Raw genomic sequence first — 12,707 nt, forward strand, 5'->3', positions numbered from 1 at the left:
TGGTCCTCCTGGGAGCAGATATGGCGGAGGCGGAGGAATTGGGAATACGGGATGGCATTTTTGCAAGAGGTAGGGTGGGAAGAGGTGTAATCCAGGTAGCTGTGGGAGTCGGTGGGCTTGTAAAAAATGTCAGTGTCAAGTCGGTCGTCATTAATGGAGATGGAGAGGTCCAGGAAGGGGAGGGAGTTGTCAGAGATGGCCCAGGTAAATTTAAGGTCAGGGTGGAATGTGTTGGTGAAGTTGATGAATTGCTCAACCTCATGGGAGCATGAGGTGGCGCCAATGCAGTCATCAATGTAGCGGAGGAAGAGGTGGGGAGTGGTGCCGGTGTAATTACGGAAGATCGACTGTTCTATGTAGCCCACAAAGAGACAGGCATAGCTGGGGCCCAGACGTGTGCCCATGGCTACCCCTTTGGTCTGGAGGAAGTGGGAGGATTCGAAGGAGAAATTGTTAAGGGTGAGGACCAGTTCGCCCAAACAAATGAGAGTGTCGGTGGAAGGGTACTGTTGGGGACATCGGGAGAGGAAAAAACGGAGGGCTTGGAGGCCCTGGTCATGGTGTTGGAGGTGTAGAGGGATTGGATATCCATAGTGAAGATAAGGCGTTGGGGGCCGGGGAAACGGAAGTCTTGAAGGAGGTGGAGGGCGTGGGTGGTGTCTCGAACGTATGTGGAGAGTTCCTAGACTAGGGGGGATAGGACAGTGTCGAGGCAGGTAGAGATGAGTTCAGTGGGGCGGGAGTATAGACTGCTAATTAGAAAGGTGAAGTTGACCGAAATTGATGTTGGTGAAGATCTGACAGTCCAGATTGGTTATTTCGGGGGAAAAAAAACAACCCTCTGTATTAGCACTGCACATGTTCAAGCGGTTTGGAATGTTCTAACTTTCCCTGAATTATGTCTGTTTCCATATTAAGTAAGCTTACTCTCACATGTACACACTTGTATATTACACACATATATATGTGCAAGCTAATGGGTATACACTCTGCAATGCACACAGGACGGTTGTAACTTACAAGAAAACATTGAGTTGTGCAGGATTTGAAAACCTTTTTTGGAGTGTAATTTAGCATCTTATAATTAAAGGATAAAGTTGCCATTGTCCTACCAGAGCCTAGAGCTGCTGTCTTGTGATGCAGAGCAGGATGACCTGGTTATGGTTTAATCTGAGGGTCACCACGCCTTTGGTGAGGGTAAAGGTTGAGAGCAAGAGTCCTTCATGGTAACCTTGGCCAGTGCAGAAAGTGAACCCACACTGGTAACACACTGCGTCATAAACCAACAGGCCAGCCAACTGAGCCAATCAAGCCCCATAATCTTCTCATTATACCTTACATGGTAATGGAAGTGAGAAAGCCTGAGGTGTAATGGTTATAAGGAGACTGAGAAGCTTTATAAAGTTTAAATCGGTGAGTAAGTGAGGTCTGCAGATGCTGGAGATCAAAGTTGAAACTTTATTGCTGGAACAGCACAGCAGGTCAGGCAGCATCCAGGGAACAGGAGATTCGACGTTTCGGGCACAGGCCCTTCTTCAGGAATGCATTCCTGAAGAAGGGCCTGTGCCCGAAACATCGAATCTCCTGTTCCCTGGATGCTGCCTGACCTGCTGTGCTGTTCCAGCAATAAAGTTTCAACTTAAATCAGTGAGTCTCTGATTTCTCATCATGGCAACTAGATATTGGCTTCAGATGATCATCTAGGGGCTTCAATATTGACATAAAACCTGATTAGAAAGAGTCAGCCTCTGGTCCATTTCTTTGTTTCCTTTAAATTATTCAATTTGTCTTTAAATTCCAGCACTCAACTCTATCCCGAAAATTTGCAAATGTGATGACTGAGTACAACGAGATTCAAATCCTGTTCAGGGAACGCAGCAAAGGCCGAATTCAGCGGCAGCTCGAGATCAGTGAGTGATGTCTGCTCATTCTGTTATTACATTGATAATATGTAGATGAAGGCCATAGACCAATATATTCTGTATCTTTTAAATATGCTAACTTTATTTGAAACAAAGAATGGAACTGAGCACAAGTAAAACCTAAGACTTGTGTTTGAGGTTTTTGTACAATGTTGGAATTCAAAACTGCAGAATCATAAAATCCCTGTGATATGGAAGGAGGCCATTCCGGCCCACTGAGTCCCACCCAGACCCACGCAACCTCTCGGTATCCCTGTAACCCTGTATTTCCCATGGCCAACCCATCTCAGAACACAAGTACACCACCGGAGCCTATACTTGTTTGAATGGAGAGGAAACCCACAAAGTTATGGAGAAGGTGCAAACTCCACTCAGTCACCTAAGGGTGGAATCGAACCCAGGTCCGTAGCGCTGTGAGGCAGTAGTGTTAAGTTATCCTCCAGTTGTAAAAAATTATTAATCAGACCCTCAACTGGCTAAATCATATTCTTCTCTGTGCAAGCATCTGGGAAAAGATAGGGCGACCTTGGAATAGAACACATACAGAACAGCTTTGACAGAATGGGAATAGAAAGGACAAGCTGTATGGATGCAATGTTGCTATTCTCTGGAATTATAAACAGAAAGTGCTGAATGTTCTCAAATCAGGCAGCCGTTGTTCAAGAGAAACAGTTAATGTTTCAGGAAGACTATCACTGGAACAAAGTTCCATTAAGGTTAGAGGGCGAGGAATGAATTGACAGATGTTTAAAATGATGGGATTCAATGGAGAAATAGAAATTAATTCTTCTGGAGGGAGTTCAAAATCGGGGGGGGAGAGGGGGGGGGAATAGGGGGATGTGTGGGAGGAGCGTAATGTCAAAATTAGATCTTGGCCCATTCAGAAGTGAGATTGGAAAGTAGCACTTCATGCACAGCAGTGGAATTGTGGAGCTGTCTTTCCCTGGTAGGTGTGTGTGCAGGGGGTCAGTGTGAAATTTGCACACTGCGTTTTGCTTAGGTAAGGGTGTCATACAACACAGATTCAATAAATGTCTAAGGAAAGAGAATGCTACTGTTCTTACCATTTTTGTTTACATTTTTATATCAGTTCCTAAAAAAAATTACTTCACAATATTGCTTTTGAACATTGTGTTGTATGATTTTTGAGAGTATAATGTGTGTAACTATGCGAGGGAGAAAGTGCCACTAGAGTGTGGGACTGTTCACTGCAATATAAACCCCAATCTGGATAGTCATCAGTAAGTTGAAAAACAGAGGCATCAGTCCTCTCATTGGAATGAAATATTCTTTTCAACGTCTTGTTTTTCCTTCTATGAAGAAAATCATCAGTTTATTTGTTAAAAACCCTTGGCTCTGACACAGGCTTTCGAAGCCCCAACATTGGGTATTGCTTCCCTTTTGAGTTTTAGGATGCCAGTTTCCATTAAATTCTCTGTTGTATATAGCTTGTTTCATCATTTGTTGATGAGCAGTGTGTTTGAGTTAACATAAAAGAGAGTTTTGGAATAGTGTGCAGCCTGTAGTTTCCTACTCCAGGGCGTGACAGTAACATAGAACACTGAGTTACATGGGAAGGCTTTCCTAAAGCTATCTAATTGCCAAAGATACAAGATAAACCAAAAAATATTACTGTTAAGTTTGTCTTTTGAGTGGTTCTAGAGCTGAAGGGTTACAGTCATATGGATTGAGAGAGAGACTGTTTTGGGGGTTGACCTGTTGCAAACGAAGGCAGCTCATCACCACCACCTCAAGGGCAACTAAGGATCGGCTCAACCAGTTGTGCCCACATCTCCTGAATAAAAACATAAACTGGAATTGTGTTTCTTGGAGCCAATTAAACTGGAGGTTTAACCGAGGTATTCAAAATCACAACGGGTGTGTACAGAGGAACTGTAGTCGAAGGACCAGTAACCAAAGGGGATTGGCAAACAAACCAGAGGCGATATGAAGAGAAGCTTTTTTGTTTTGTGGTGGTTGGTTAGGATTTGGACTTCATTGTCAAGCAGTAGAGCTGATCCAGCAGTAGCCTTTAAAATGGAATTGGAAGGAGAAAGCACAGCAGTGATATTGCATCCCAACCACATACAGCTACTTCACTAGTGACCTTCGCTCCATCATCAGGTCAACGATGGGGATGTTCACTGATGACCATGCAATACTCAGCACTGTTTGTGACTCCTCAGATACTAAAGCAGTCCATACCCAAATGCTCCAAAACCTGGATAATATCCAGGCTTTGACAAGGAACAATTGTAGCACACAAGTGTCAGGCAACGACCATCTCCAACAAGAGAGAATCTAACCAGTTCAGAGTTGGCCACATTACTGTGGATCTGGAGACCAGACTGGGTTAGGCAGGTTTCTTTCCCTGAGGGATTAAGGGATTCAGTAATTTGTTTATAGTTGCCATGGTAACTGTCACTGAGACTTACTTTACAGTTCCAGATTTATCAATGGGATTTCAACTCCACCAGCTGCCATATGAACCAGTGTTGTTGATGTGTTAGCCTTTGCCTCTGGATGAATGGCTCATTGACATTACCACGACACTACACCCCTCCTAAATTTCCAAACGATTGTTCAAATTGTTGTAATATTGGAAAACAGATGGCCTAGATAACTTTGGTAATTGTCCATGTTAATCTTTTATTGTTTGGAACTTCATGTGGTGAATGTGTTGGTCATGGTTCAGTGGTTAATGCCCTTGTCTCTGAGTCGGAATATTGCAATTTCAAGTCCCAATCTGGGCACTTAAACATGGGCCTGACTCTCCAGGATAATACTGAGGGAGTGCTACAATATCGCAAGTGTCCCTTTCCGAATGATTTGTTGGGCAAGGTCCTGTTGACTCTGCCATGATGAAAATGTTCCAAGTTGAGGTCTCGAAGTGTAGCAGTGCTGACATCTCAGACCAGTTGTGAGGCTGGAGGAGATTAGAGAGGAAAGAAAGGATTATTCACCTTGCCACACTTAACGTATTTAATATATTTACTTCTGGATTGCTGAGGTTACATCGGGGAGGAGAGCCGATGAGCTCCAACAAAGCAATTAACTTTCTCACATTCCAAATCCGCTGACGTGCTTATTGTGGACTGTAGGTATTTAACATGCAGTGCTAAAATCCTCTAGCAGGCTGCGTGCCAGAATGAAATAATTAAGCATCCACATCGATGTCCAATGTTTATTGAAATAATTCCAACTGATTGTGCAGAATCACTGATCTCATCTGATATGGAATGTGTGAAGTCAGATTTTTCTGTAACTTGATCTCTCCAACTGTCAGTTGTTAAATGTTTTAACTTCCCATTTCCTTCCTGTCCCTTTAACTATTTAAATATATTATCACAAGGTAGAAATGCTTTGTGTTTTGGATTGTATTAGAAGTGGTTGTTAAGGGTGTTCATTGTGTAAAGATGCTTTCTTTAGTTCACTCTTGGATATTTTAATTGATTCCCTCAGATGTTACTTGGCAACAGTCTCCATGTGTCAGCTGCAGACTCCGTCCCCCTCCCTGGAAGAACAAGCATGTTCAGCCAAGCTGTTTACAGCTTTCATTCATATTTGACCCTGATATGAGCTTTGATCCACGCTATCCCTGGATTTTCAGGTTGAAATGCCCATTCATGCCTCTGGATTTGCCGATTCTCTCACTCCGGGCCAGCCTGCCACTTTCTCCCCTCTATAACCTTGGGCGACAGAGCTTTGCCATGTTCTAACTCTCTCCAGCTGTCGAGTATTTGCTGACCTGCACTCCTTCCCAGTGAAATGATGTCTTGATATTTCAAATGTTGTTCCTGGATTCCCAATCATCCAAGGCCTTTCCTCACCCAATCTCTGTAATCTTCTCCAAACCTCCAACCCTCCACAATCTCTCAACTAATTCTTGCATTTTGTGCATTCCCAGCTGTAATTGGTTCACCTTTGGTCATGCTTTCAGTTGTGCTGACCACAAGAGTTGGCCATTCTGTCAGTTGGGCCCACTCTGCTGTACAGTAGGATCATGGCTGATCGGACTGTGGCCTTAACTTCACTTTCCTGTCTGTCCCCACAAAGGACCACCCTTATACCATCCACCCTGTCAAGTCTTTTCAGGTTCTTGAATGTTCCAATAAGATCAGCGCTTCACTGCTGACAGTGTAGGCCAACCTGCTTAGCCCCTACAAGCTAACTCCGTTATCCCAATCATTAGTAAAGTGAACCTGCTCTGAACAACTTCCAATTACATCCTTCCTTAGATCAGGAGATCAAACTGTAGACAGTACTGTGTAGGTGTTGTCTCACTAAGGCCCTGTATAGCTGCAACAGCCCTGTCTACTTAACTAGGCTAACCTTTAACCTCCCTAAGTTTCTCAATCTTTACCTTGCTTTCCTCTTAAACATTCTTTCAAACCTCCCTGTTTGGTCACCCACCCTAATGTCTCTTGATATAAGTCCCATGTCATTTTGTTTTATGCTGCTCTGTTGGGGACTGTTATTGTGTTAGTCAATATAAATACATGTTGCTTATGCAGGGCATGTGCTGTTGGTTTTGAATGCTGAGCAATGCCATTCCTGCATCAAATGGCTGACTGCGTGTGTTTTACAATTTGGTTTGAGAGCTTTGGTTTCCAGTTAGCAGCAAACTCTCTCACAACCCCAGTCAAGGTAAACATTCATACAGATTGGATTCGACCAGGAGCACAGTGAAAATTCATTTCTTTTGTAGGAACTCCAATAGATGGGACTGAAGTCGCTAAACCACCTACCGCTTTTACAAGATATGTAGTAAAGGAGGGTCCTTAACACTATCCGCACAGTGTCGTCCAGCCTCTGCTGAACTGTGTGATTGTATCCAGAAACAGGCAGATGCTATTCAAGCCCCCTTGCTGAGTTTTGCTGGTCTAAAGCCAAATGAGTTGAGTCTTCAGGTTTTATAGTCATTTGAGCCCATTGATTTTACACGGTCTCTCTCTGTGAAGCAATCCAGGCAGTGCATTCCCCGCTCTTCCCCCTGGAAACCCATCCATTTATTACCCTCAAATGCCCATCAGTTGACATTTGCAATCAATGATCATCTCCACTTCTGTCAGACTGATGGGGAATGAGATCTGGATAATTATCATTTACTACATAAAGCCATTCTACCTCACATTCCCTCAGCCTCTCTTGCCCAAAGTCTACAATTTGCAATCCCTGGTCCTTGTACCTTCCGCCAATAGGACAGCTTTACTTTGCCGACCATATCAAAGCGTGTTAGCTAGAGTCTAACTGAGGTCTGTCGATAACTCCTCTTAAAAAGAAAAATTCTGTAAATCTGACACAAAAACAAAAAAAATTGAAATCACTTGGTCAGGCTCATTCTGTACAGAGAGGAAAAGAGTTAATGTTTCAGACCTGACAGAGTTCAAGGTTTGAAAGTTTTATACAAGTATTGAGCCAGGAACGAGTCAGGGAGAGAGGGTCTGTGATCAGGTGAAGAGTACAAGAGATTAAATGGCATTTAGATGATGGTGTGAGGCAAAAGGAAGCTGGCAAGGGAAGAAATGAGGTCTCTGGCAACACCAGATCCTCAAAGGACAGTAAAATTGAGATTTTTAAAAAGCCAACTGTATTTGAATGAGCTTGAATGTAGTTTTCTTTCAGACACTCTTGGTGCCTGTACTATTGTTGAGTGCCTCATCCGAACTGATTTGAGTTATCCATTTGGGCTTCATAGTGACTGAACATCAGCCTTGTGCTGATTTAAAGCACTTGCATCATTGTTTTAAAAGATGTTCAAGATATCAAAGAAAAGGCAGGGACATGGCTTGTGATTTAATTTTTCATATTCCTTTCTTAAAAGTCCGTTTATGCAGCTTTGTAATCTTGATGTTCAGCCTGGAAAATGAATTACAAAGGATCAAAAGTCTTTGCATTCATTGTGTCAACTTTGCTTTGACAGCTGGAAGAACAACCACCGATGATGAACTGGAAGAGATGCTGGAGAGTGGTAACCCATCTATTTTTACATCTGATGTAAGCAAGCATTAAAGTTTTGTAAGCAAAGTTCAGCTGGCAATCAGCAATCATCAGGTCTGACGGCATTTGTGGAGAGACAAAGCAGCAACATTTCAGTTTGGTGACTCTTTGTCAGTTGTGATGGACAAAGGTCATTGAGCGGAAACATCAACCCTGTTTGACACTCCATGTTTTTTCCAGACCTCCTGAGTGTTACCAGCATTTTCTGTTCTTAGAATGAAATTTACTTGGTTTAATCTCAATTGCTTTCACAGTTTGTGGAAAACATGATATTAAAGAAAAAGAATAAAAGTAGGGATAGAATGAGTTGAGTCTGTAAGTATGAATCCCTTTGTGTCTCCTCATCCTCCATCCACTGTGGGAAGCACCTCGTATCTGAATACGAAGGTCGTGAGTTCAAATGCCAAATACTGCTGAAATAAAAACAGAAAATGCTGGAGAAACTCTGCCAATCTGTAGAGAATTAATAGTTCAGTTGTGATTATGGCTTCTAGTCATGTTCCACCCACTTGGGTCCAATATTCAGGCCAGCAGTCCAATGCAGTACTGAAGGAGTGCTGTCTTTCCGATGAGTCATTAAACCAAAGCTTTAAAGTGCCATCATGTCGCACCACAGGAACAATGTGGTAGTTCCTGCCATTAATGGAGTACCTTCATTCCCCAAGCTTTGGTTAAATCAGTACAGAAGCTGCATACCACGTGGCTAGGTGGGGTAGATAAATCTGGAGGTGGATAGATGTACACATCACATAAAATAGCACTTCAGTTAATAAGACCAGAAAAAAGCAAACAGTCCTGGAATTCATTTCTCAAAGGACAGAACTGAAAAGTTTCAAAGTTATGTTGAGCTTGTATTGCACCTGGGTTTAGACCACACTTTGAGTCCTCGGTCTGTATTCTAAGAGGGTGTGGAGGCACTGGACGAGGTGCCTACCATAACTAAATGGTGGTAATATCGAGTGAGACTATGATCACATCGGGGACTCTTCTCTCTCAGTAAATGAGGGGGGACTTAACCGAGATCTTTAAGATGATACATCTAAAAATACAATAGAGTGGTGATTAAATCCAAGAGGAAAATCTGGAGATGATTCATTGCTGAGTGAGTGGTGAGATTGTGGACCCTTCTCCGGTAAAGTGTTGTCGAGGTGAATGCATTTCAGGGGGAGCTGGATAAACCTGAGGGGGAGGGAAGTAGAGACTTGGATGATAACATGAAATGGACAGTAGGTGAAGGTTTGCTTGAGCTAAAACACATTTGGTCAAATGATCTGTTTCTGTGCTGTATATACAATAAAAACTCGGGACGTAAACGTGGTGAAACAGGATAGATAATAATAGATGTTTCCACCAGCTGGGGTGTCTAGCAGTAGGATCTCTCTCACAATATGGGGTTGACATGCCCCACTGTTGAATGTATTTCAGACTGAGATTGATAGATTTTTGGAAGCTAAGTGAATTGAAACATGGGGGAGTCAAGGAAAGAGACACTCGATTACCCGTTTAAATGGCAGAGCAAAATTGAAGGGCCGAATGGCCAACTCCTCTTTCTTGTATTCCTCAATTCTGTCAAACCATTAGCATTGTCTATAAACTGCTTTTGCACTTTACGTTATGCAGAATCAAAGCCTTCCCCATGCCCCAATCTCTGATCTAACTCTGGTAACTACCTGGGTGACCCAGTTTGAATGATGCTTCCTCAATGCCCTTCAGAACATGTGCAGAAACCACCTTGTCACCTTTATAAACTTCTGAGCATCAGAAAGAAGGAAAGAGAATCCCCAAAGGTTGCACCAATCAGCTTCCTAATCTTTGTTTTACAGATTATATCAGACACCCAGATCACCAGGCAAGCTCTTAATGAGATTGAATCGCGGCACAAAGACATCATCAAACTGGAAGCAAGCATACGAGAGTTGCACGATATGTTTGTGGACATGGCCATGTTAGTGGAACAGCAGGTGAAGTGTTTCAACCTTTATGGGTTTTTGAGGTGTGCTGTCCATTTAAGTTTGAGTGTTGAATCCCAGAGTTATTTCTCCAGTCTAAGTGAATGAAAGTATACATACGGTGTTTAAAAAGTACATAAGAACTATGGATGCTGTAAGTCAGAACTGAAAACAGAAATTGGTGGAAAAGCTCAGCAGGTCTGGCAGAATCTGTGCAGAGGAAGCAGAGTCTGATTTCTCTCCAGAGGCGCTGCCAGACCTGAGCTTTTCCAGCAATTTTTTGGTTTTTGTTCTGCAGTTTGTTGTGAGGTATCGTAAAATGAGCCATTTGATCCATGTTACACTCCAGTATGTACGATTGAGAAGTTACATCCTTGTAAACCTGCTGGTTCCTGACTTGCACTGTGCTTCCCACAGCAAAGATGTTTCAGAAGTTGGTGGTGCCTGGACATTGTAGAATATATTCTGTGGTGCAATTAGGGGGTGGGCTACAAATGCTGGCCTGACCACCTACACCCAATACCATTAAGGAATTAAATAGAAGAGACCTTTATGAAAGCAGTTCTTGAATCAATGAAAGGCCAAGTGAGATTTCGACAGTAGGTTTGTTGGATCGTAGAGACAGTAACCATAGAAACCAAAGCCCCTCGCTGTTCACAGGAGTCACTGCTGCAGATCTTCATTGATGGCCTACAAGAGGATTGCTCGATATTGATTGAACACCAGTGCAAAGCTCCTCCAAATGAATGTGGTCACAGACTGAAAGCACAATGTACAGGACGTGATTGTCAGGTTAGGCAGAACCTGGGGTGCAAAAAGCAATGTTAATCATTTTTACCCATGATTATCATTATACCTAGAAGGTTTAAAGATGAATAATTGTAAGTATCGTTTGAAATTTGGCATCCTTGCATACGTCTTGATGAGTGCAAGATGGCTAAACTTCAGCATGTATAAGAGCACACTGGAAATCAGGCCCTGCTGTTCTCAGTTGTCACAAGATTAATTATTTTATAAACGTGCACAAAGCTCTTGGTTTCACTCCCAGGTTGACAGAGTACAGACCAGGTTTCTGTACTTTACAAGAATTGCTGTCTTTTCCAAGTGAATTGGTTCTAGCTACCAAAACACAATTATGAACTATCAACTATAAAAGTCAAATTGCTATAGTCTTACCAGATCATAGGGCTGCACTCTCATTAGAGAGAGATGACTGGTGGTGATTTAACCTAAGGATCACCACACCTCAAGCAAGGGGAAAGGTTCAGAAGGAGAGTCCTTCACAGTAACCTCAGCTGGTGCAGGGATTGAACCCACATGGTAACATTCTGCATCACAAACCAGCTGTCTGACCAACTGAGCTAACCAATCCCCTTTAACTCTTCTGGTTAAAACTGTGACCCTTTATAAATACCCCCACTGCACACCCATGCAGACAGATAGGCAAAGACAAGGAAACATTGTAAACCTTGTGCATAGGGACAAGTGATTATCCTTTTGGCTTGTCAGGACCTGCTGCTACTTAATCTCTATTCTCCAGGTACTTTCACTAGTGGCAGGAGACTCAGAGCAACAGGTTCCCAACTTACAAAGTCTGACTTCTTGGTTAAGAGCTGCAGCTAATGAAAATTATCATGGCTTTCTTCAGGCTTAAGGTGTTTATTTTAAACTGCAGAGAAAGGACAGCTCCTTTGTGTCTGGAGGCCAAATATTCACACCCAGGAGCTGTTCAGGTACATGCTGCGTTGTGTGATCATTTCTGCCATTGTTTGAACAAGCAGCAGTGTAACCAGCACATGTAATGAGTGTTGGTGTCCTTCAATCCTTTCCATAATCCTTAGTTTTAGAAACAGCCCTTTTTCCATTTCAGCCCACAATAAAAAGCACAGCAAAATAAAAATATTATAGTCTTTACAAAGTTTTAAATTCATATGGAACCATGGGAGAGAGGGGAATGGAAAAAATCAGTGAGAATAATCGAGTACATGGTGAGGAGAGGAAAGACTCACTGACAAAGTAATAATAAATCAAGGAGGGTGGGGCAAAAAGTGAATCCAGAGGAGGTGTAAAGGGTTCCAGAATGTTTGAGAACAAATTAAACCTTGGGCTCACATTTGCTGACTGAACCAGGATATTCAGCAAAGCAGTGAAACTGTATTATCTTGCAGTTACCTCTCCTGCCAGTACATTGTATTTCTGTTTGGATCAGAATGCTGCACCCGTTTGGGGAACTATAGATTTCACTTAAACAGCATCAACTCCCACAGTCACAAAGATGTGCAGGTTAGGTGAATTGGCCATGTTAAATTGCCCGTAGTGTTAGGTTAAAAGGGGTAAACATAGGGGTATGGGTGGGTTGCGCTTCGGAGGGTCGGTGAGGACTTGTTGGGCCGAAGGGCCTGTTTCCACACTGTAAGTAATCTAATCTAATCTAACAGCAAAGTGGAGTGTTAGGAGACCGGCATGGAGGTATATTTTTTTAAAAACTGGATTTTTTGATGCAGCTTCCATTCTCTTCCCTCCTTTCTTTAAAATTGTGTTTCTTTAATATAATATCAGAATCTGACCTGCTCACTTGTAACCTCAGTGGTGTTTGTTTTTCGTTGTGACTTTATCCTAAGGATCTATGAAATTTACCTCTTTTCACAAAAGAAACATGATCTAAAGTATTAAATATTGCACTCACCTGCACCATGTCACCACTGAACCATGCCCTATTTACATCGGCATTTCTTGATAAATGTCGAAAATGGCATTGGAACATCTCTGGGACACCCGCACCAATCAACCAAACCGCCCTGTGGCCCAACATTTCAACTCCCCCTCCCACTCTGCC

The 12,707-nt window shown here is 42.7% G+C and overlaps 1 protein-coding gene across 1 annotated transcript in view; it reads left to right on the forward strand.

Moving 5' to 3' along the window:
* The window catches only part of stx2b (syntaxin 2b), a 46,528-nt gene that overhangs the window by 29,903 nt on the left and 3,918 nt on the right, over positions 1-12,707 (forward strand). The window contains exons 6-8 of the mRNA XM_043715339.1: positions 1,802-1,910; positions 7,846-7,919; positions 9,746-9,883. Of these exons, the coding sequence (XP_043571274.1) occupies positions 1,802-1,910; positions 7,846-7,919; positions 9,746-9,883 (321 nt within the window). The remainder of the gene's footprint in view (positions 1-1,801; positions 1,911-7,845; positions 7,920-9,745; positions 9,884-12,707) is intronic.

This window comes from Chiloscyllium plagiosum, chromosome 25, assembly GCF_004010195.1.
Source record: "Chiloscyllium plagiosum isolate BGI_BamShark_2017 chromosome 25, ASM401019v2, whole genome shotgun sequence".
Classification (NCBI taxonomy): domain Eukaryota; kingdom Metazoa; phylum Chordata; class Chondrichthyes; order Orectolobiformes; family Hemiscylliidae; genus Chiloscyllium; species Chiloscyllium plagiosum.